Here is a 23,722-nt window from a genome sequence, read left to right on the forward strand (position 1 = left end):
TTGCATTCTAGCATAGCGGAAGTCAGCGAAGAGAGTTTTATACTATTATTCCATGTATGATCTGACCACGCCTTCGCGACCAATATTTTCCATTTTGATTCCGACTATTCCCCCAACTCCTCGAAGAAACAAACAGTTATTCTGTTCATTCAGGTTTCTCGTGAGGTTAATTTGCTACGTTAGAGCATCTTCAACAGCTAGAATACTCTCCCTCGCCTCCAAAATTCGCTTATACACGGCTGTGGCGGTATTAGCAAGGGGATAATATGTGCATAATGATCTTACCGACGAGTGGCCACCGCTTCCCCACATGCGAGAGAAGCCAGCCTAGTGAGTCCTTCTTGCTCTGAACGTCCTCCGCAAGCCATACTTCACCCATTCGTAACAGGACTAACATGCCTTGGTAGACCAGTTCAACCAGAAACAGAGAACAGCGACCGTCTTCAAGATGCTGCCATAGATCGTAGCCGCCTTCGCGTAGGGTCTTCGAGATGCGATCCAGAGTCTCGAGGGCTGAAATTGTTTCTGGGAAGACATTAGGTATCGAATCATGATGTGACTCGTGGCCCGTTTGTCGCCAATAGTGCTGCTGCAGTAGCAGAATCCCACTCGTCAAAGTCAGTATTCCTCTCTGAAAGGGTTGGAGGTGACCAACAGGTGTGAAACAGAGCTCTGACTACAGAACGCGAGTTGACGACTGGTCACTTCGAGTTCGTTGACGCGGACTAGGGACTCGAGTGTGCGGCATAGCTGTCTCACTTCCTCAGGCGGACTGTTCTGTGACACGGTTTCGCTGCTATCAGAGGCAACACGACAGAATGCGAGAGACTTGCTGATGAGATGGGTGGCTTGACATAACCGTGCGAAAGACCCCATCTTGAAGGTAAAACCCTCAGATATGCGAGTGGCACATTCGGGTGAAGACGACTGTTGGAATATCTAGTTAGTCGGGCCTTGTAAGTAAGTAAAGGAGAAAATCCAAGGGCTTTTATTCTAAATGATGAACATAAATGATCTAAAGACCACTCAAGGTAACACCAAGCTTGCCAAAATCGTTCCAGCACTTAGGATAGAGGTCCTAAAGTTTCTTGCTTAGGGGAGGGGCGTTTATACTTGGTTGTGAAAGACTTCATCGTCAACGGGGAGAAAGTCCTCGAATGAGGGATCGGCCGTGCTTAAGCCACGAGATGGTTGAGACATGTTGACTAAGCTTCGTTGAGAGTATTAGCACAGGGCGTAATGTGTATAGCGATTGACATACCGATCGAGGATCAATGTGCCCCACCAAACCCTCCTCATTTCTTCAATATCCGCCCACGATGCGCCTATGGCTACGGTACCGCAGTTCTTACCCAGTGCATCCTGGTTGATCTTGTCCATTCCCATAGCCATGCCATACCTTGCCAAAGCACCGACAGTCAGGTAAGCAGCCGGGAAGATTGCATCACCCATCTCGAAGACTGCGATGAAGACGGCCGCCTGCATGACTTGAACGCACGAGTCCTCCTGGACCTCAACTTCGGCATAGAATTTCTTCACCAGGTCGTATAGCTCGCGCTTTTCTTTTGTTTCGTCGACTGAAAGGCAGCATAGCTTCATGCACAACGCTAGGAGGGCAGTTGGACGTCGTAGCGGGGCCAGCGGATTCAAGACAGCAGCTAGATGGCGCTTCCCATTAATTATAGGCATCCATGATCTCGTCAACAAAAGAAATTCCTTTGTCGTGTCTTGCATCTGCTGACGACCCCCAAGTTGGAACTCGACCTCAGCTGGCATATCCCATTCCATACGTGGCAGTTGAAGATGGAGATCGCGAAAGAGGACTGGTGCCAGGAAATGAATGGCCCTAGCGATGCGCAGCTCTTCTGCCTTTTCACATTGGATCGTATCAGGATAACTGTTATGTGAGTTCCTCCTTGCGGCAGCGTCATCTGTGTTGGGCGCATCATCAATCGGTGAAGCGGCCTTCTGCCCGCGCCGCTGCGGATAGCGACATTCTAGGTCTTTGCGACGACAGAGCTGGCATGCAGGCAATGATTTGTCACAGCGTCGCTTACTGTCGCGACAATGGAAACAAGAGACACGAAATCTGCCCGTTGGTTGCAATGAAGTCGACATTGTGGCATGTGCTGTTATGATGACATGCGGACTATGAATCGTAAGCAGACGTGGTGGCGGATGTTGCGGCACTTTGGCGGCACTACAATATTTCGAGGACACTGACTCAGCATGATCCGGGCTCTTAATTGGTGGTCTGGAGCAGTGCGGTAAATCCTGCGGTCATTTCGGGGTTTTGGTGATGGGGTCGCATCGCCAGGTGATCACTAAACAGAATATTAGTGAGCACTCCGCTTATAAAGCTCCACTGTAGATAGTAGTTATACGATGTAAGTGAAAATAGAGTACAATTGCATATATAAAGAGATATCTTCTTCGCTTTCTCCAGGAATAACATCAATAGTATCATACCCAACTACAACAAAACATACAGCATCACAAACGTCTCTTCACTCACAAACCTTCAAGTCCTCTTAACAACATGAAGTCAATCCTCATTGTCGGTGCCACTGGAGCTCAAGGCGGCGCAATCCTCCGTCACCTTTCCAGCACCGGACAATACAATATCACAGCCTTCACCCGCAGTGCGACCTCCCCCAAGGCCGTCGAACTAGCGGCTCTGCCTAACGTCGAGATCGCTGTTAGCGACGCCGCAACTGGCTATGACACCAAAGCATTTCTTGCTGCGGCCTCGGAGATTGATTGCGTTCTGGTAAACACAGACGGATTCGCGCTTGGAGAGCAAGCCGAGATCTATTGGGGTGTCCGACTCTTTGAGTTGTCTGCTAGGGCTGGAGTCAAGCACTTCGTTTACAGTGGTCTCGATTCGGTTGGACCCAAGACCAACTATGATCCTGACCTCTATGTTGGCCACTATCAAGGCAAGGCTAGAATCCAAGGTGAGCTGCCTGCCAACATCTATACTTCCGAATCTAGATTATTGACACATACCCAAGATTGGATCCATGCCCAGAAAGACGTGAAAATGCAGTGGACTATAATTAGATCGGGCCCATACATGGAACTCCTCTCTGCAGTTATGTCACCCGCCATTGAAGAGGACGGCTCTCTCACCTTCCAGCTTCCTCTCGACAAAGGTTCTATCCCTTTTATTCACCTCGGCGACTTTGGCAAATACGTCGACTGGGCCCTCCAGCACCCTGAGGAGTCAAATCATTTGGACTTCGGCATTGCCACTGTTCTCGCGACCGGCGATGATATCGCCAAAGCTTCTGAGAAGGTCAGCGGGAAAACAAGTCGCTTCGCCAACGTTCCCATTGACATTTGGAACTCTGTTGCTTGGAAGGCACTACCAAACGGTCCCGATACAAAGATCGGCTTCCAGTCTGTCAAGGATGACAGCGGGTTGCTTATGACGTACGGGGAGAACTTCAAGAACTGGTGGAACCTCTACAAGGCTAGTCCCAGCGATAACTCTGGATTGATCCAGAGGGACTTTGAGTTTCTGGATAGAATCGTGCCGGATCGTCTCAAGAGTGTCGAGGAGTGGATGAAGAAGGTTCAGTATACCGGTGATAAGCAAGACCTCCTGAATCTTGAGGCTCATACTAAGTAAGCACGGATAGCGATGCTTTCAGAAACGCGATGTCGTATATTATAGTCTAGTTAATACAATTGAAATGCATTTAGGAACATAATTAAATAATCTCATCAATTTTCATCACGCCCCCAAGTGAGCGAAAGTAGCCCAAGCCAACGGATCCTGAATTTTACTTCCCCTCATCTCCATTACCGCTGTATGGTAAGCCCTTGCAACACAATCCTCATCCTCACAGTCCTGAAGCATTAGCTCCTCGTAAAATCGCTTAGCAACTACTCTGGCCTTGATATCCTTAGCCTCCCAAAACGTCCCCACGACTGGCAGAAACCCCAATAATGAAAATGCCCCGGCGATATGGACTACCCCGTCTACAAGATGTCTAACTGATAGGTTTGCAGTTGAGCACGCAGATAGGTACGCAAACTGGGCGTCCCGGTGTCGCGAGCCCTGAATTTCCTGGATCATCAGGTGTGAGTCAGCGTCGGCGCCTAGTTTGAGATAGCTCTCGCAAGGTTGCGTTGACATCGATTGACCGTGGCATCCGAAGAACATGGCATTACATGCTTCGAGAACTTCAAGAGTCTCACTCTTAGTTGGGCCTATGAGAAGCCTGGTCTTGCAGTGCTGTTGAACCAAGTCATTAAGCTCTCTCGCTGACTCTTCAACTTTCAATTCTCTCTCTTTTTTCGCCTTATTTGGAGACGCTATGAACGCGAATCGATAATCTGTGCCTCGTAGCGGTTTACATATAGTCTCGCGGGCATATGCGAGCGCCCCCAGTATCGTGGTGTATGATGGGATGGCGAAATCCAACAGGTTCGGAGTACCGTCTGAAGTGTGGTCTCCAGCGGCGTGGATAGGCATCAGTGCCATAAGGCCACTCGAAGTCCACCATATGCATGGTAGTTTCCTACCATTCGGTGACTGATGGATGTCTAGAGCTTCTATAACTGGATGCACTGCAACATCCCATAGCCATTTCAGAATGCGCAGCATGGATCTGTTCCTCGCGTTCTTAGTATTCAGGCTCCCATGGATCACAATGGGCTTCTCTAGGAAGAGTTTGGCGTTGTTCAGGTCTTCTTCTTTCAAATCAGGTAATGAAACAGGCGTGATGCCCGTTTGCGTAACAACAAAAGCATCGCTTCTGATGTGGCTAACATTAAATGATACAATAGGCCCCTTGTTGGCCAGTCTCTTCAGTTCATTAGTCGATAGAGGCTGTTGAAAGTTGGCAAAATAAGGATCTTTCTTGTCGGATCTTTTCTTCGAGTGCGTCGAGCTACTCTGTTAGTTTATTAATATTAAATGCTTTAAATTTAATTACTCATTTAGTTAGTATGTGTATTAATTATATTATTGCTATAAACTTGAAAGCTTATTTAAATTACAAAATGTATTATATATAAAACTTATTATATTATATAAAATAAATAACATAATTTTAAACGTATTATATTATTTAATAAGCTATATTATTATTAAATTACTTTGCTATATCTTTAGCTATTTTATTAAAGCATTAAAACTCTAACTTATAAAATATACTGTGTTTATTATGCAGTTTGTCTTACTTAACTCTCTTGCTCGCTTATTATGTACATAATACTGAAATCAGCTTAGCACTTTCTATCACATGACCTCATTATTTTAGTTAACCTAATTTTGCCTCAAGGTTTTAGCTATCGAGAACAAATTATTTTGCTTCTGTACCTGAATTGATAGAGCACTATGGCAATTGGCAATAAAGCACCCAAGAAGTCAAATACTAGGCGTAGGCGCATTACACAAGCGTGCGACTACTGTCATCAACGCAGCATTAGATGCCGGCCATCAAGCGACAACCAGGGATGTCAAAACTGCAAAGACTTTGCACAAGAATGCACCTATCATCGAACACCACGTCGACGCGGGACAAAGCCTCGGGGTGAATCAACAGATCATAAGGACTACCCAGAAGACCCTGCGCGCCCGCCTCTTAACGCTGCGAATGCTGGACTGGCCCAAGAAAGTAGCCCTCCATCCCATGATGTGAGATGCGTACCCAGGCCGCGAGCCGTCTCTGTTCACGACAAGCAATGGGAGGCATCATATATTGCCAGTCAAGCCAGCATCATGGACCTAGTTGAGATCTATTTCGAGATCGTTTACCCAATATTCCCGTTCTTTCACCAGCCAACGTTCGTTAGAAGAATCTCTCGAGCCGAGTACACAAGCGAGAAATCCATCTTTTCTGTCACGATGGCTCTTTGTGCCCTGGTCAGTGGTCGCATACGAGACGGGTCAGTAACGAACCCCAAATGGGACCTCGAGTCACTACATAAGATACAACCAGAATTGTTCTACGATGAGGCCAAGAAACAGCTCCTGGAGCTCGCGACAGAGTCAAACATACACATCCTTCGAGCGCACGCAATTCTTGCCATTGCAGCTATTCAAAATGGAAAAACGCGCGACATGCACCACCATCTTGGCTTGTATCACACACTGGTGGCAATGGATGGATTACATAATGAGGCCAATTGGCCACGCAATATTGATGTCGTGGAACGAGAGGAGAGGAGAAGATTGGTCCGACATGCCAAATCATCGTTCCGGCGACAAGTAAGCTAACAATAATTTCAGTTTTGGTCTATGTATACACTCGACATCTACACGGCAGTGGTTTGGGGTGGCATCATTCGATGTAGCGAGTGCCAATCTGAAGTAGCCTATCCAACAGAAGTTGACGATGACATGATCGGCGATAACGGAATAACAGCACAGGATCCAACACCCGGAAACGACAGTCAGTCTTTTGCAGGACGAGAGGAGTGCTGGCTATCAGGGTGGAATTTCATCACAGACCTGTATCGCGTCCTCGAACATGCCTTGACGCGGCTCCGTGGCTACAGAAGGCGACAAACCACAAATTCCTTCTTGGTAGGGATGTTTGAGGAGGACTTTACTGCTACCAAAGCATCAGTTCGCGAGAGCGTCCTTCAAATGTACGTCAACTTGCCGGATTGCTTCAAAAAAACGCCCCAAATGGTCTGTAACGTCAAGAAAGATCGTTTCGGGTTTCAGGCCGCGAATATCACTGCCACATTTCAACTACTGCGCATTGTCCTCTCCGCTGGTAGCGGGACCAGTATCGAACAGCGTTGCCAGATCGCCAGCGAAGTCGTCGAAGCATTTGTCTCTATACCGATTGCTTATCTGCTGTCTATCAGCACCCCGCTACTCCACCATCTTGGGGGCATTGGATCAATTTTAGGTAATGTGTTGGAAGAGCCGCTCAGCGAGGCCGACTATACTCGTGTACGGGGAGTAATGCTCTCAATGGCGATGCTGTTAGAGAACCTGGAGGTCATCCACCACAGCACCAGTGCGAGCGAGAAGCTCCGATCACAGGTTTCTCGGATTGATGAGTACATGACTAGACAGCGACAGATTTCCCCATCAGCCGCGGTCCCGACAGCATCTGGAGGCATGATGGAAGAATCGGTACTGGACAGCCAAATAGCCCAAAGCTATCAGGAGATCATACCAGATGGTGCATTGGACTGGACGTTTCCAGAATATGGAGATCTTCTTGGGGACCTAACGTGGAACTTCAACTTGAACTGATTTTTTAGTGTTAAAGAGTTTTCAGCTACGAGGTGCAATCTCGCATAACAACAAGCTAACCATCGACAACATCTTGCTGCTCAATCGTGCCATTTCCGCAGTTCTCCAAATCCTTCTCAGTGCCACGAACCTGCTGAACATATCCATCGACCTCATCAAGCAACTGTCTCGAGGCTACTGCGACGTCTCCACCAGCTTCAGCCAAGCGCCTCTCATATTCCTCCATGTTCTTAGACACGAGGAGACTGTTGCTTGTGAACAAGAGGTTAATCTCCTCGAGAGACTTTTTAGATACTTCGGGGAAGAAGAACCAGACAAGAGGCATAGCAACGACATTCATGGCCCCGAAAAAAATGTAGGTAGCCCAGCCGAGCCTCTGAAGCATGATGGGAATGACGAATTGAGTCATGCCACAACCACATGCCCAACCGAAGATTGTGAAACTATAACCTTTGGCGCGAATCTCCTGGGGCCAGATTTCGGTTCCATAGATCCAGCATGGAATGATGTTGAACATGGTGAAGAACCTGAATTAAGTTAGCAAAAATAACTACGATTTTCGCAATGTGCCTTACCAGATATAGACGAAGACAAATGATGCCGCGGCAGTACCAAGCTGCTGAGACTTCTCAGAATCTGTAGCAGCCATGTCTTGGGAGGTCTTTATAAAGGCAGCAACAAGGGACAGTGCGATACCTTGAGTGACGAAAGACACCATCAAGGATTTGATGCGACCAATTCGATCGATCACAAAAGACGCCGCTATAGTTCCCGGGATGCCAAAAGTGTTGGCAAGTCCAGCCAACCAGATAGATTTGTGTGTATCAAAACCAGCGAGGTTGAACAGGGTACCGGCCCAAGCAGCAATAGCCAGTATGCCGGTCCATTGCTGGATCCACTGAAGCGCAAAGCCCATGACTGCTCGCCTTCCAAGATGGAGGTTGCCGGAATATCGACCGCCGAGTGCTATGTTGAGGAGCTCATTACGACGGTTGTGGGTGGCTTCGACAATTGAGTCGATTTGTGCAAGCTCGGTAGCTATTTTGGGTGTGTCTCGAGTCAGGTCGCCTCGAAGTTTGCAGAGGATATCGACAGCCTCTTCTCTTCTGCCGTTTGCTATGAGCCATCTGGTATTGTCAGTATACAAGTTCTTCAAGGTTCAGTTACGGCAGAAACATACCTAGGAGACTCGGGCAGGAATGGGAGAGCAATGTCCACAATGATAAGAGGAATGGCCATCCAGGCGAGCGGAAAGCGCCAACGGAACTCCGTGTTGGCGTTGCGAAGACCAAAGTTGAGCCAGTATGCGATTGCGATGCCTAGATAGTTGGAAACAAATACCAGAGAGAAGCTAGAGCCACGATCATGGGCTTCGGACAGTTCGCTGACCCAAGGAGGTACGATGGCATTAAGAAAGCCAATCCCCAGACCAGCGATAATTCGAGCGCAGAGGAACATGTTGGAGTTGATACTGCCCGCCATGAGAGCAGCACCGAGAATGCCGAAGAGCGTGCCGACCAAGACACCGCGCTTGCGGCCAATCTTGTCCCCAACCCATCCTATAACCGTGATTAGTACGTTCCCGACTTGTTCAAGGCACGTCTAATTGACTAACCACCTGTGAAACAACCCCACATGCCTCCAAAGTAGTAAGCTGCTGCAAGACCGCCTTGTTTGGTTGAGTTGGTTACAACTCCATTGGAGCCAATGCCAGCCATATCGATGAAGCCAGGGGTCTCGCTCACAGTCCCCAGCACACCTTGGTTATACCCTATGTTATGTCAGTTGGTTCGTCTCACAACAATTGTGGCTAACTCACCTTCAAAGATCAAGGCTGTTGAAGCGACAAGGTTAATAAGAAACAACAACGCCTTGCCAGGCACATGCCTCCAGACGTGAAAGTTGATCATAGTGTAGAATGCAGAAGCTCGGACGTTCGTATCTTTGCGGTACTGATGGGATGATTGATGAATAGTGTCCTGAGTTCCAGGCATGAAGTGGAATCAGCGAGATTTATACCTTCGTAACATGATTAAAGAAGAGGTTGTCTAAGAACCGAGGAAATGTTTCGAGTGACTAACCTCGAAGCTAATTCCCCGTGATTCCCCAGGTCGAATCACAAATTTTGCGGGGGGCGTCTGGTATAGTCCGCAGGGATATCAAATGTGAGCTTCCGCCGTTTGAGCTGTATCTCGCCCCACTGCGGAATAAACCCTTATGACCTCTTATTGGTTCATCTGAGACCGCAAGTTACGTGCTGATGACGATGGCAGTACTATACCCACAATGTCTCCGCTATGGATATTACATTCCATACCCCTGAGAGGTCCACGCTTAAATGCTTAAACTCGTGGCCCTTAAAACAAGGGCTAAAAGGCCCGCTTAACCACTTAACAGTTTAAGCTTTTAACCGCTTAGGCGAGGTATGACAGGCGAAACCACCTCTCCGGAACTACCCCAGATTCTGGAGGTGGCTCAGACATTGAAGGATTGGATAAATAGCCTTGCCTTCTACTTTCAAACTATACGCCGTCGATCAGGCTCTCAAAATTATTTCGTTCATATTACAGAATCTTCACCATGGGATCTACTGAAGGTCTTGTCCCGGCCGCTCACGCGCCTCTGGACATTACCGTGTTGGGCTTAAACTCTGGCACGTCCATGGACGGTATTGATTGCGCCTTGTGTCGCTTTCGTCAAGCCTCACCAAATGCACCGATGCATCTCGAGCTCTTGAAGTACGACGAGATTCCTCTTGAACAGACCATCAAGAAAAGGGTGATGCGCATGATCCTCCACAACAATACCACACCCGAGGAACTATCAGAGGTTAATGTCCTGCTTGGCGAGACATTCTCAGATGCTGTTATGCAATTCTCACAGAAACACGGTATTCCACTGTCATCCATTGATGCCATCGGCTCTCATGGCCAGACCATCTGGTTGCTCAGTATCCCGGAGAAGGGGCAAACCAAATCTGCCTTGACCATGGCAGAGGGTTGCTTTATTGCTTCTAGAACTGGAATTACTACGGTTACTGATTTCCGTGTCTCGGATCAGGCCGCTGGTCGTCAGGGAGCTCCTCTCATCGGCTTCTTCGACTCTCTGCTTCTTCACCACCCCACCAAGTTTCGAGCCTGCCAAAACATTGGCGGCATTGCAAATGTTTGTTTCATCCCGCCTGATGTCGATGGTGCATTGAATACTGAATTCTTTGACTTTGATACTGGACCTGGCAATGTTTTTATCGATGCGGCGGTGCGGTTCTTTACAGATGGCGAGAAGGAGTACGACAAAGACGGTGAAATGGGTCGAGCTGGAGAGGTGGACCAGCAGATGGTCGATGAGTTCCTGCAAACTCATCCCTACTTTGCTCTCGATCCGCCCAAGACGACGGGTAGGGAAGTCTTCAGAGATACGATTGCACACAACTTAATCGATCACGGCCTCGAGAAGGGAATGTCCCCAAATGATATTGTGGCCACCATCACGCGTATTACCGCTCAGGCTATTGTGCAGCACTACAAGAGATACATGCCAACCCAGTACGGTCCGCTAGCAGAAATATACATGTGCGGCGGCGGAGCGCGAAACCCCAACATCATAGAGTATATGCAGAACGCCTTCCCTGACACTAGAATCACCATGCTTGACGAGGCTGGTATCCCATCAGATGCCAAGGAAGCTATCACATTTGCCTGGCAGGGGATGGAGGCTGTGGTCGGGCGAAGTATCCCTGTTCCTTCACGCGTCGAGACCAGAAGAGAGTATATCCTTGGCAAGGTAAGCCCAGGCAAAAACTATCGCAAACTCTTGAAGAAGGGAATGAGCTTTGGGGGTGATTTGGAGTATCTGCCACCTGTTAAAGAGCTTGTTAATTATGTTGGCGGTCAAGTCTTTAGTACTATAAAGCAATAGACTCTTTTTGTTGCCTTATCTGATAGACTTATATCGAAAGTTTTATATATGTTAAGATTAACTTACATTAGCCTCTACCGTAAATCCTCCTTCATGATAGCATTAAGATAAGACATCTTGGTATAATCCGAAAGGGCAGGTGCGTATCTAAATAAATAGCAACAATCTATCAGACCTTGGTCTCAGAATCACTGGATCGAGGAGACACTTTCTCAGGACCTTCAGACTGTAGTACCGTGGATTGACGAAGACGACCGGCAACATCATGCGTCGCTTCCCACTCGTCCAGCTCACCAATAGGAACTTTTCTGATTTCATGACTTTGGACACCATTATCCAGAATGACGGCTTCTGATCGCAGCTTATAGCCCTTCCATTTTGGCAGCAGGAATGCCCAGAAATAGTAGTACAAAGCACATGCAATGAGGCTATAGAATTTGTTAGCTGTGGCCAACCAAGGTATTGATAGGGGTTCATGAACTCACATTCCGATACCTGTCACGACGTATGTGGCGTACCAGAAACTGACATCGCCGGCGTACATTCCACCCTCGGGAGGATACCAAGGCATAACGATCACAAACAACTGAACGAGAATATTGAAAATGACAAGAATATGCCAAGCCTTGAACTCGGGGGCAGGTAGGTTTGCACGCTTACGGCGCCAGCGCACAACGTAGAGTCCCACGGCCATGGCAAGATTGAAAGCCGCACCCGGGTAGACACCGAGGTCGCTCACTAATATCGGTCAGCCACTTTTACATCTGAACAGAGACGAGATGGCGTACCGAAGTTGAAGGCATCGCCAGATGGGATGGCAAGAATCATAAGGGCAGTGATAGCCCAAGTCGTGAAATAAGGTCCGAGGGGTGTTCCAAATGGCTTGGTAGAAACCCAAAAGGGAGTCCACGGAAGGACACCTTGTCTATGGACGTGTGTTAGTTTGTTCATCCTTACCATCGCTTCTAAGTAGACAAACCTTCCACATTCTCGAAGTCGTCGGGACAATCCAACAATGACGGCCATGATGTTTCCAAAGGCACTCAAAGCAATAAGGAAGTTGAGACCTCGCACTGCTCCACTATTTCCGAGCACATTACCGAAGAACAAGCTTGCTGCTGTCAGACCGGAACTTTCGAGCTCTTCCTTTGGCACTATGACTATCAGTATAAGTCGAAGAGGCTGGGGCTGATTACTGTACCTGCTGAAAGCCAAGCGACATTGGCGAACATATAAAGAACATATACCGTCGTCAATGCAGCAAAAGCATATTTCTTGAGGGACTGGACAGGGTTCTAGAGCAAGCAGTCAGTGTGGTGTCAATGATACAATAATACTCTGAGCATACCTTGACTTCGTTAGCGAGGTTGAAAGCGTTATTGTATCCACCATAAGAGAAAATGATTCGATATAGTGCATTGGTGAGACCGTATGCACTAGCTGAGCCTGTGCCTTCGAATGCGTTTCGGAAATTGGCCTTGGGGTCTTCGACGTCGGTATGCCCACCTAGAACAACGAATCCGGTAATAATGATAAATATGAGTGTGAGAATCTTGACAACACCGATCGCATTCTGGAACCAGTAGGCGTATTTGGTGTTGAACACCAGACCTGCAACGAGTAAGTATAGTCGCATGCCAATGAGAAAGCCCACTTACACAAGCATGCCACGGTGTATCCAGCGAGGGCTACACCTTTGATCTCCCAGTTACTAGGTTCTTTGGTGGAGCACCGAAAGAGGTAGGTTGCCAGGACTGTTTTAAGGGTTAGTTTTGATATCTCCAAGGAGACTTATTTTCTGCCTACCAACAGCATTGCTACTGCCGAATGACAAGAGGACGCTCTGCACAGCAAAGGTGGTTGGGAAAAACCAGGTAGGTCGTGGGAACGCTTGTTCGAGGAAGACAACCTCGGAGCCCGATCGACTAGGAAAGTATGCGGTAAATTCCAGGTAGACTGCACCTGATGCAATGCAAAGCTGAGAACGATGTTAGATCAAGTTCTTGGCCTCAGTGGGTAACGGGATCCTTACCAAATAACCCAAAGTCCAATAGATGAACATGAGGCCAACCGAACCGGTGCCGTGTAAGATTGCAGAGGCTAGAAAGTTTCAGCGATACTGTTCGAGTAGTCATGATGGGAACATACGTGTAGAGTAGATGCCAGTACCAATCATCATAGTGACATTGATCAAGACGATAGTGAATGGCCCAACATCGTAGCCCAAAGGCGACTCATGCTCGACAGGCGCTCCAGTGGCTTCCTGATACGTAACAGCGTTGCTGTTGCCACCTGTCTCTCCTACATATTTCAAGCTTCCGTCAGAGAATTCTCCATCGTTGCTAGCGGTCGCAACAGCCGCGTCACCGCGGCCACTGAATGGTTGTCTCCAGGAGACCATAGTGGTCAATCTGCAACTAAATGGAAATGGACATGAACCTAGGCCAAAGAAGTTAAGTCTATGAAAATGTTTGGTGCTATGATAGAGCCAAGATATTGGGAATGAACATTTGGCTATATAGTTCAAACATTTACATACGATGCCTTCCTCTATTGCCGACAGCGGAACGATCGGGCGTTCTCGACCAATAATGTCTCAATTCTTAGCTAACAATCGATTCGAAATCTGCAAGAAATATGGCATATTTCGGCGGGATGTGGGAGGAGTGGACGAAAAACAGGGTGATTCATCACGAAAGACCTCTCAACTATGACGAAAGCTGGCCATATCAAAGTTGAACCAACAACTACTTAGGCATGTAGATAATGGCTACTCCACGCGTAGGATCCGAGCCCACAATGACTGCATTGGCAGAGAACGGTTTCACGAAGTTGAGTAAGATTAAAAGTCTTTAGTCCAATGGAGGCACTGAAAATACTACCAGAGCTGTGAAGCGTTATTGACAATGATGCAGCTGTTATACTTGATTATATATAGCACAGTACTTTCGCATCCTCTATTATCTACATAGCCCAAGAAATTCTTGCAGCTCTGCCTGCAGAGACAGTATGCTTAGGTTCACCCATTCAGCTAACCCCGGGTTCGCGAATACCCCGTCAGAAGTTCGGCGAACTAGAAGCCAATTAAATCCAAGAGAATGCCAGACTTGTCCTTCGTATAACGATTCATGTTCGTTTCTCAAAACAGAAAGGGGCTTATCAAGGGTTGATCGCGGGTGTTGGTTGGCTATAGCCGATGGCGTTCTACCATGGGCGATGGCGAAGTATGGCGACAGTGGCCCACCATGGCAATCCCACAAAACAACCTCCCATGATTCGTCCATCTTACGGTTAAGTCGGCCCATCCATTATTAATAAAAAACAAGCTTCTCTATCTCCTGTCCTTGGCTACACAATTTCTTATCCCCAGATAAGAGAAAGAGCTACGTAGATTTAAGTATCTATAAATTTATTAATAACATAATAGTTAATATATAAATTAATAAAAGATATTTTATTAGAATAGGCTTTAAGTTTAGGATATATATAATATCTTTATAAGTATAAAAAAATAAAATATATATTAAGGTTTTATTTTTAAATAGTTTATAGATATAGCTCTTTTAACTTATAAAGGTAAATATATATAAATTTATATAATATAAATATAAATAAAGGAGTTATAAAGTTACTTTATAAATTTCCTACTTCAATGTAAAGATATCTTTAGCTAATATTTCATAGTTATTATTTAATATTTTATACTTATTATTTAATATATAATATTTATATTAATGTTAGGTTTACAGACTATAAATCGCTTTACTAATTCCTATATTTAAGACCCTAATTTATAGAAAGAAATATAATAGTTTAGAGACTATAATAGCTAGATGCCAGCCTTGGCCCTAAGGCTATATTGTTAATATAGAAAAACAAGCTGTAGTATTTATAAGACTAGGAGGTTAGATAAGCTTTAAAACTTCTGGTATGATATTAATGCCACTACATTATTAACGATATACATTTGTATGTTTCTCCTCTCCCTTTATAAGTGGCCTTTAAGCTTGTTTATGTCCTGGCCGCCAACTCGGGGTGTCAGTTGGAACCATAAATGATGTCATGGCAGCCTCAGGCTATGTAGGCTATGGGCATCTGAGTCACTATATCACCACTAAGCAACAGGAGAGTCACGTATTACCCCTAGCTGCATTACCCAGTTCTGTCCGTTTGCCCTTTTCCTCTATAACATGTCCAATAAAACACCCAACCCCCCAGAAATCTCGGTGAGCCTCCCCATCCATCCTCCTACATTCACGAGAGGCTCTGTATCACCTCCCAGTGCCACCATCGCTATCATCGCAACCTTGCACGCTTTTGAACCTATCACTATATTCACATGGCAAAGCTTCTTCAATCTTGGACTTGCCCAGCGCCGTATGACTTTTATCTGTACGGATCTCACGACTGGTTTGCCGCTCCAGCTCGAGACTACGAAAGGTCTAAAGACCACAGTCTAGTCATGACTCGGTGGCCATGACGACGAGTACTTCCTTTCTTTGGAGCCAGAAAAGCCTATCATCATCACCCACATGCTCCTTCGATCTTTTGCCCTCGAAGGCGACAGAGCCGTTAAGCCCGGCCACAAGCATCAACTCAAAGTACGGGATAATGAGGAGGTTTAGTGGTGGCGCTATGGAAGGAAGGAGGATGTAATGTCGCCCCCTGGTCAGTGTTCTCCAAAAGAAGGGTGCGAAGATCCGACTGGTCAGCTGATTAGATTAGTCACACTGATCCAGTTGAGTTTGAGGTCGAATGAGGTTTGTAGTAGAGGGGCTGATTAGAATGTTGTCAAGTAATAGCAGCTCGTACAGAGGCACGTTTACAATCTCAAGTAAACACTCTTTTGCAATCCAATGTTCTTTTGCTGCTATTATTAATGAATTGAAAGGCTCTAAGATGACAGCAGTCTTATACATCAGTAGTTGCGTATGGACTTCTGCGCCTTAGCTGAGGACCGTGCTTCCAGAACAGAATCGGCGCTGGCGTAAGCAACATTGCTACGCACCCTAGAACTGTCATCGTCCAATGGACTCCAATACCTTCATACATCGGCCGCGCAGCCATGACCATTCCGCCAGCGATCAGGTAGCGGGACATGGTGATACTACCCAAAGCTATAGCGGAATGCTCACCGTAGCTATCAGTGATATATTCATAGCTGCTGACATAGATGGATGTCAGCACAATCCCGAACAAGAAGCACGCCCCAAGTCCGCTCCAGATGGAGACTGTGGAATAGTTGGTCCAGCCCAGCCAAAATAGTGCGATGGGCAGGAATGGAGCTGTCACAATCGCTGGCCAGAGCCTGAACTCTGGCTGTATAGATGCTCCTCGAACTCGTTCGGTATGTTGTCTTGCCCACTCGTAGAGTCCAGGTCCACAAAGAACGAAGGCCGTGGCCCCCGTAGCGATGGCAGCGAAGCATGAGCCTTGGTATCCAGGCTCGAGTTTGTACGTCTCTTTGAAGATGTAGTCAAAGCCTGATAGGAAACTGAAGAGCAGAATATACAGCAAGACGAGGTAGAGACCTAGCACGATGATGACCGGTTCATTTCGGAAAAAGGTTGCTGGTAGCGGGAGCGTTTCTCTCATTTGCTTCCAGAATGAATGCTTCTGCTCATGTTGCGATGTGTATCGTTGATCGCCTGTAACGCGACGAAGCTCTTTCGCTTTCCATGATAGAATCAGCGGAAAGTATGTCTCGGGGAGGAATAGTACGGCCACTACAAAGGCAGCTCCAGAAATCATCAGAGTAGTCCATTCTGTCCATCTCCAACCGAGCTTCGGGTTGGAGACAATCCAGCCGCTTGCTATGGGTGCAATCACCGGGGCAATATGGATGTTAACAATCATGCTTCAGCCTCTGCACATGGAGATTTACTCACCCGCCACATTGGCCCAAGCAACAATTGGAAACACCAATGCTCTCTTGACTGGCCTGAACTGGTCATTCACACTCGCCCCATTAATCGTTAACGTTGCGCTAGCGCATAAACCCACGAGATATCGACAGACAACTTGCCCACCAAACGTCGGTGTCATAGCCGATCCAAGAAGGAAGCAAAGATAGAACGCAGTAACCACCAAGTAAGTAGGATTTCTTCCAACAGTTTCGGATATGGGTCCAACGAATAACGCCCCGGTTCCGACACCGAAGAGAAACATGGCTGTGGAGAGATTCTCGGCGATTTGACCAACACCAAACTCTTGACTGGCCATGGAATTCCCCATCGAGATTGCAGAGCCAGCCCAGCATTGCGTGAATACCAGAAAGCAGATGACGAAGATATTCTTCGCTCTTGATGATCGCGGCCAGTTCAATGGATTCAGAGGATCATCTTCGCATGTGCTTTGGACTAGAAAGTGACTCTCGCTAGGCTCTTGTTGGCTTACTTCTCCAGAGGTTCCTGTGTTGTTGCGGGATGAAAATGACCGTTTTCGAAGACGAGGTCTAGCATACTCGATTGATTCGATGTGATTTTGGTGGTTCAATCTTACTTGGTTGGCGATCTGTCGGCGCTGGACGTAGGACCACATTCTCATGAACGGAGCGGCTGCAATGGTGTCGAAATCAAGGGCCAAAGACTCACCGCCATACCCCAATCTTGGAGATCGCGCATTTTAAGTTAGCCAGTAGTTGTAGGGCTGTGTCGCGTGATGACTTGCTCTTCTTGGTCTCAAGATCGACATCGTAACGCCACTATTACGTGTATATGAGCTCATCAAGTACTTCAATAAGCTGCAACTATGTCCACCAGATGACCTATATTAGGCTCAGATAATCAATGCTGCTCAATTAACGCAATTCTGCTTTTAGATACTTTCGGTACGTTCTTTATCTCTCCAATGAAACATACGTGTAGTGGCAAGGCATAATATTTTGGGCAACCCTTCCCTCTAGATTTCCAGCAACAACCAAACGGAGCTGTCTTTCTGACAGGAGATGCGGGATCATTTAGTCGATGAAACACGCTTCAAGCAAGTCCTCTAGCAGGAGCGTAGACTGGCTGACGTTGGTATGCACCGTGAATGAGACGTGCGTCGAGAGTTGCATCGAGAGTGCTTCGAAAGTCAGGGTTCCAGATGTTATCACCGTAGATTACAAGGTCCTTGATATTCTGTGGAACTTTTATACCGTAAAATTTGTAGTTGAACGGTGGCTTGATAATGTCCTCGAGGGTTTGTTGGAACGATGACGCCCTATCAGTAGCATTTTCTGTTCCAGTATAGAGATGATAATTGTGGCGGAAAACATCTGCCAAGCCTTCTTCCTGGTAGATCAAAGCGAGTTGGAAACCATATTCACTTTTATCGATGACAAGAACGAGACTTCCAGGGAGACCAAAATCGCCTTCGTCCAACCATTTGCTAAAAAGAGCAAGTACAGGAGCTGTAGGTCGTTCAGCCCAGACTTCTACAAGCCCACTCCGTCGGACTGCTCCAGCAACAACATCAGCGAGGTAGCCATTGTTCATGTCTCTTGGAGAGAAAGCGACTTTAACAAAACATATAGAGTTGCCAAGATATGCCTCAACCGCTGCCTTGAGACCTCTTAGTACCGGCTCCACTGCGGATTTATCGATGTCTTCCATGGTTCTTGGCTGCTCCCAGAACCTTTCTTTGAGGCTCCAGAGCTGAGAAACTGGTCTTCTTAAATTGCTCGGATTGCCGGTTGTTGTCAATACCGTGTTTTGTCGGAGCATGAGATCTTTATAGGGTTGAGTCCCTTCGACCCTTGCAACAGCTACAGACGAGCCATTTTCGAAGAAGATCGCCGCGGTTATCTCGAGGGTTACTACTCAGTCGACTGTTGAAGCACGATACTGTGAGGGTCAATAGGCTTACCCGTGGTCAGGAGTCAAGACGAACGCTACTCCAGAAGCCTCGAGATCGCTGCATGATCTTAGGTCACGCACGAATGATACTAACGGCATGGCGGCAAGGCTACTAATAATCGTGATCGCCAAGATGAAAAAGAGCTGCCGGGTCGTGCGAAACATGGTGGCTTTGTTTTGAGTGATACTTAGGATGAAGGATGGAAGAATCAAAGTAAGACATAAAGTCTGACATGCGATGGAAAAGCGGCAGGGGAACGTTCAGAGCACGCCAGGTTGCCTAAATGCTTGCGTGTCATGATAACACCGGGAGCACGTGATGGATGGTCAATAAGGTTTTGACAAATGTGACAAAAGGATGTAGGTTTTCTTATTGATGCACCACCTTGACTCAAGTCACTGAGATATAGTTCAGGCATCAAGAGGGAAACTCTCTATCTGATACCTGGCTTAGTCCTAATCATAGGTCTGTGTCGAATCTTGTTGCTTGAACAGATGGATGATAAGACAACGCTGCCAAATCTCACTTCTCATCTACTTCTATTTGTCCTCCATCTTATACTCAAGCTCTTCTACAGGGATAGCAGCAGAAGATCTTTCAGACTCAAGACGTAGCTCTCGCTTATGCAAAAAGTCTGCAAGTACTGTTATGTAAATGATTAGCATCTCGCAACCTTACCTTGTGATTTGACAGGTTATTGCTTACACATCAAGCCGCATGCGCCGAGAGCAAAGGAAAGAACCGATGGGAAACCCCTCTCGAACTTGGGGGCCATAGTCTGGGGGAAGATAAGGATGGGAAGAAAGGAGTTGGTGGCATAGAAAAGACCGTTCATGCTGGAGATGGTAAGTGCGCGCTCCTCGGCATTTCCGACATTAATCTCGTTTGCCCAGGTCTGTGAGGATGAGTCAGTGGATAATTTAATAAGTTCTTGTCTATGCTTACCCAAGTTACTCCAGTGACGAAACCTCCTGCAGCAAAGAAGAAAGCGACCACCCGAGCAGTATCAGATGGGGGCCATGCTGTGAGAATAGCGGAGCTGACAACGGTTGTACACAGCTATTGTAAAGACACATCAGTCATAGTCTCAGAGGAAGGGAGAACCGGGGTACTCACAATGGGGCCAACCATCCACCCAACACGGTTTCTGGTGTAGTCAGACATAAAGCTCCAGGTGAAGTCAGTGACCATCGAAACGAGATTAGCGCAGCCGGGAATAATATTGCGTTGAGTAACACTGTATCCAGACTCTCCTAGATAGGCACCAGTAAGTTCATGAAACCACTATTGAAGCGTAGATAGGGCATACTAAGGTAGATGGCAAAATAAGGCGCCGCCTGGCAACTGTTTCCATACTACACGTAGAAGTTAGCTGCGCGAATGTGTTGGAGTCAAAGACATAAAGATACTGACCAGAATATATGTAGCACAGAGCACCCACCATCGCCAGCTGCCAAACATACGCTTGGCAAGGGCTAGGTCTAACTTGCCAGTCACCTGGACCTTTCCTTGAGTAGCAGAGCGTCGTAGGGCGATCTGCTTCTCCTCCTCTGTGATATACCAGGCCTTGGTGTTGTGAGGCAGATCAGGGAGGAACCACCACACAGAGAGAGCAACTGGGAGAGACATGCAGCCGCAAACTATTAATGTCAGCCAAGTTTCACGTCGCATCTCGTGCAACACGTCTTACTGATATACATCCAACGCCATCCAGCGAGACCAAGGCTACCATCAAGGGTCCTGTGAACCGCAGCTTGGAGGAAGCCCGAAGTGGCTGATCCGAAGAAGCCCGTGATGTGCCAGATGGCCATTCTCTTGGCCAGCTCTGCTTTATTGTACCAAGAGCCGAGGAGGAAGATGATGATAGGGGAGAAGCCGGACTCGAATAATCCGATCATGAAGCGGAAGGCGTACATCTGATTTGAGCTGGTGGCGGCTGCTTGGGCAAAGCTGTCCGAGTGCATAACGCGTCAGCGTAAGGGAGCAGACAGATCTGGGCTGTGCAGTACATACGTAAAGATAGTCCATCCCAACTCGCAGACAACGATGCAGATTCGGGGTCTGATCTTGAGAGCGATGGCGTTGGAGGGGATCTGCATTATGGCAAAGGCGATGGTGTAACACACTAAGACAGGTTAGCTCGTACCATTGCTTCCATGGCATAATGATACGTGTTGTCACTTACTGAGCATATACGTATACTCATTGCCCTGAATGTCCAGATCTTCCTTCATGCCGCTGACGTCTATGAAATAGTCAGAAAAACTGCCATTGAACCATCTCCAGATAGGCAACTCACAAGCATTGACAATGTTATTCTGGTCAATGTACTTCATCCACTACGCGTATGGCTATTAGTTCGAATATCTTTGCAGTGACTGCTGAGAGCAATACGTACCCAGCCAAGAGTTGCACAGATCAGAATGCCAAAGTCTAGCTTCCTGACCAACTTTCGCTCTTCGGGGCTCTTGAGATGCTGGTCGTTGTCCCAAAGATGATAGAGGAATCTTTTGAAGGGCGAAGTGGGCGTAGGCTGCGCATCTTCACATACCAAGACGCTAGCACGGCTGCCGCTCGTAGGCTCCTGAGTCATCTTGACCTCGGTCTTTTTTTCGCCTTCCATAGCTATGAAACTGTCTGCAGGTAGGTTGCAGAGATTGATTGAGATATTTCAACACAGTGGAGGAGGTGAATATGTAGGAATGGGAAGACTACGGCTTGACTGCTAAACCCAGGGTTCATATACCCCAGGAAACCAAGGTCCATCCATCAATGCATGAGTGGAGTTAGATGCGCTATCTCCAACATTTCCCCCGCAATCTTCCCTATCTCATGATAACGAGATAAATAAGGTGACGCTTAAAATGTGGCGCCGATTAATCTATCGGCGTCGTCTCCGACGGGGGCCGATGGACCTAATCTTCGGCAAACCCGCCTCCGATGTTGCCGATCAATCTCCGCGTACTAACTAGGCCGGTGCGTTCAGTGTTTGTCTCTGCTTTGGTTTTTGTCTTTGACATTGACTCTTTCTCAATCAATCCAATCCTCATTTCCACCCAAGACGAAAGACATTACGCGACCATGTTGCTCAACCAGATCAAAGACGAGTTGGCCGAGGCACGGGAGATCTGCCGGAGTAACCTGGTAAAACAGGTCATGATGAACAATCAGATCGCCACATCGTTCGGTCTTCGACTCTGCTCGTCCACCGAAATACCTCTTATCGCGAAGCGAGCTGGATACTCGGCTATACTCATGAACCTTGAGCATGCACCGATTGGTATTGAGACTATGAGAGATATCTCTGTCGCTTGCCTCAACGTCGGGTAAGTCTGAGTACGGGCTATTCCCCTATCTCGAACCTGATACTGAGTTGTTAAGAATCACGCCCATGGTTGTCGTGCCTACTTGCGAAGCTCAATGGATATCTCGATGCCTTGATTCAGGTGCTCAGGCCATAGTAGTACCGCATGTCAACAATGTTGAAGAGGCTCAAGTCTGTGTTAATGCAGCAAAGTATCCGCCGCTGGTCAGTTTGTCCTATCGTTCATCAAGGCCATCTCAGATACAAGTTGCTAATATAAATGTATGCTCAGGGCCGCCGGTCATTGACCATGGCTCAGCCTATAACACAGTACACGACTCATATTCCGCACCAGGTTGTTGCACAGGTTATCAATGATAATGTCATGATTATGCCCATGATTGAGACGGCCGAGGGTGTATCGAATGCAGAGTAGGATTACGCTTGCACAACTGACCGTGGTACTTGTTGTCTAAAGCTAATACCTCACTGCGCAGATCCATTGCAGCCATCCCAGGAGTGGATGCTCTTTTTATCGGTTGCGCGGACTTGACAACGGAGTAAGGCCCCCAAAGATGTGCCTGGTGCGCTGCGAACGTCACAATTTGATAGCTGACAAGTCACGGAATAGTCTAGGCATCGCCGGTCAATACGATACGGTCGAATTTCGCAAGGCTATCGACGCCATATCTACAGCCGCTCAGAATGCCAGTGTCAATGGCCGCAAGGTCTTTGTCGGCCTTGGTGGCTTAGAGGGGAGACCAGATCTTCTAGAGACCTTTGTCCAGCAATATTCCAACATACGGTAGGTTCCGAATCATAGCGGCTGTCATGTTAATACTTGAAATCTCGCATAGTTAACCGTTCCTAGATTTACCATGGCTGGCCGCGATCTATCGATGCTGGCAGCTGGCATGTCACGACAGCTCGAATCGATTCGCGATATTTCCTCCCGTATACAAGACAGCGAGGTATAGAACGTGCAAAAGACATGAGAAGGCAAGGATGCGCGCATAAGATATTAAACCAATTAAAAGACTTTGTAGCCGCTCAATGGATGGATGTATTTGTAACGTATGGACAGCACCAGACCTCGTATTCTGAGAAGGATATTACGAGAAGGATATGTCAGAAGTTTGCGCCTGTAGCGTTACCTCCAAGATTAATAGGAGGATAGTCTTGATTGACACAAGTTCGAGTTAATAGACCAGACAGTTGATGTTCACATCGCGCGTCTCATACTTTAGCCGTGGGCGAGCCAATCAGTCGATAATAGGATATCCTGAAAAGCCTTGTACCAGGAAAGATGAACGTCCATATTAAACCTTATTCTCTAGATTTATAAACCCGATTTTCACTTGGTCGACCTTGCTCTTTTAAACGCTACGCTCACGTCTCTTCTTAAATCACTGTCGACCAAGACACGAATACCT

General features: G+C 47.2%; 11 protein-coding genes across 11 annotated transcripts; 4 read left to right on the forward strand and 7 right to left on the reverse strand.

The window, feature by feature from the left end:
* Positions 1–174: 174 nt before the first annotated feature.
* FPRO_07365 (uncharacterized protein) lies at positions 175–2,118 on the reverse strand (the record flags this gene model as incomplete). Its single annotated transcript, XM_031234586.1, has 5 exons — positions 175–239; positions 286–608; positions 656–927; positions 1,114–1,210; positions 1,262–2,118. 5 exons carry the CDS (start codon positions 2,116–2,118, stop codon positions 175–177), a joined length of 1,614 nt encoding a protein of 537 aa, XP_031084309.1.
* A 421-nt stretch (positions 2,119–2,539) lies between these two features.
* On the forward strand, positions 2,540–3,634 carry FPRO_07364 (uncharacterized protein; the record flags this gene model as incomplete). The annotated part of the gene is made up of 1 exon (XM_031234587.1): positions 2,540–3,634. One exon carries the CDS (start codon positions 2,540–2,542, stop codon positions 3,632–3,634), a length of 1,095 nt encoding a protein of 364 aa, XP_031084310.1.
* Positions 3,635–3,739: 105 nt separating this feature from the next.
* On the reverse strand, positions 3,740–4,950 carry FPRO_07363 (uncharacterized protein; the record flags this gene model as incomplete). Its single annotated transcript, XM_031234588.1, is given in 3 exon segments — positions 3,740–4,901; position 4,906; positions 4,947–4,950. Coding segments are annotated over 3 exon segments (1,167 nt in total).
* Positions 4,951–5,350: 400 nt separating this feature from the next.
* On the forward strand, positions 5,351–7,228 carry FPRO_07362 (uncharacterized protein; the record flags this gene model as incomplete). Its single annotated transcript, XM_031234589.1, has 2 exons — positions 5,351–6,190; positions 6,245–7,228. The coding sequence occupies 2 exons, from the start codon at positions 5,351–5,353 to the stop codon at positions 7,226–7,228; spliced, it is 1,824 nt and encodes a 607-aa protein (XP_031084312.1).
* Positions 7,229–7,283: 55 nt separating this feature from the next.
* Positions 7,284–9,138, reverse strand: FPRO_07361 (uncharacterized protein; the record flags this gene model as incomplete). The annotated part of the gene is made up of 5 exons (XM_031234590.1): positions 7,284–7,755; positions 7,804–8,355; positions 8,409–8,787; positions 8,844–8,999; positions 9,048–9,138. The coding sequence occupies 5 exons, from the start codon at positions 9,136–9,138 to the stop codon at positions 7,284–7,286; spliced, it is 1,650 nt and encodes a 549-aa protein (XP_031084313.1).
* Positions 9,139–9,808: 670 nt separating this feature from the next.
* FPRO_07360 (putative molecular chaperone distantly related to HSP70-fold metalloproteases) lies at positions 9,809–11,146 on the forward strand (the record flags this gene model as incomplete). The annotated part of the gene is made up of 1 exon (XM_031234591.1): positions 9,809–11,146. The coding sequence occupies one exon, from the start codon at positions 9,809–9,811 to the stop codon at positions 11,144–11,146; it is 1,338 nt and encodes a 445-aa protein (XP_031084314.1).
* A 169-nt stretch (positions 11,147–11,315) lies between these two features.
* On the reverse strand, positions 11,316–13,547 carry FPRO_07359 (uncharacterized protein; the record flags this gene model as incomplete). The annotated part of the gene is made up of 10 exons (XM_031234592.1): positions 11,316–11,574; positions 11,632–11,884; positions 11,935–12,071; positions 12,126–12,300; positions 12,348–12,441; positions 12,495–12,757; positions 12,805–12,900; positions 12,953–13,124; positions 13,179–13,246; positions 13,295–13,547. The coding sequence occupies 10 exons, from the start codon at positions 13,545–13,547 to the stop codon at positions 11,316–11,318; spliced, it is 1,770 nt and encodes a 589-aa protein (XP_031084315.1).
* A 2,510-nt stretch (positions 13,548–16,057) lies between these two features.
* Positions 16,058–17,692, reverse strand: FPRO_07358 (uncharacterized protein; the record flags this gene model as incomplete). Its single annotated transcript, XM_031218461.1, has 2 exons — positions 16,058–16,959; positions 17,035–17,692. 2 exons carry the CDS (start codon positions 17,690–17,692, stop codon positions 16,058–16,060), a joined length of 1,560 nt encoding a protein of 519 aa, XP_031084316.1.
* A 431-nt stretch (positions 17,693–18,123) lies between these two features.
* Positions 18,124–18,741, reverse strand: FPRO_07357 (uncharacterized protein; the record flags this gene model as incomplete). Its single annotated transcript, XM_031218462.1, has 1 exon — positions 18,124–18,741. One exon carries the CDS (start codon positions 18,739–18,741, stop codon positions 18,124–18,126), a length of 618 nt encoding a protein of 205 aa, XP_031084317.1.
* A 783-nt stretch (positions 18,742–19,524) lies between these two features.
* FPRO_07356 (uncharacterized protein) lies at positions 19,525–21,578 on the reverse strand (the record flags this gene model as incomplete). Its single annotated transcript, XM_031218463.1, has 11 exons — positions 19,525–19,628; positions 19,691–19,880; positions 19,931–20,044; positions 20,102–20,238; positions 20,295–20,340; positions 20,399–20,625; positions 20,676–20,935; positions 20,999–21,110; positions 21,171–21,230; positions 21,285–21,324; positions 21,384–21,578. The coding sequence occupies 11 exons, from the start codon at positions 21,576–21,578 to the stop codon at positions 19,525–19,527; spliced, it is 1,485 nt and encodes a 494-aa protein (XP_031084318.1).
* Positions 21,579–22,066: 488 nt separating this feature from the next.
* Positions 22,067–23,266, forward strand: FPRO_07355 (uncharacterized protein; the record flags this gene model as incomplete). The annotated part of the gene is made up of 6 exons (XM_031218464.1): positions 22,067–22,311; positions 22,367–22,514; positions 22,582–22,721; positions 22,787–22,849; positions 22,921–23,094; positions 23,161–23,266. 6 exons carry the CDS (start codon positions 22,067–22,069, stop codon positions 23,264–23,266), a joined length of 876 nt encoding a protein of 291 aa, XP_031084319.1.
* Positions 23,267–23,722: the final 456 nt, after the last annotated feature.

Source organism: Fusarium proliferatum, assembly GCF_900067095.1.
Source record: "Fusarium proliferatum ET1 genome assembly, contig: FPRO_scaffold007, whole genome shotgun sequence".
Lineage (NCBI taxonomy): Eukaryota > Fungi > Ascomycota > Sordariomycetes > Hypocreales > Nectriaceae > Fusarium > Fusarium proliferatum.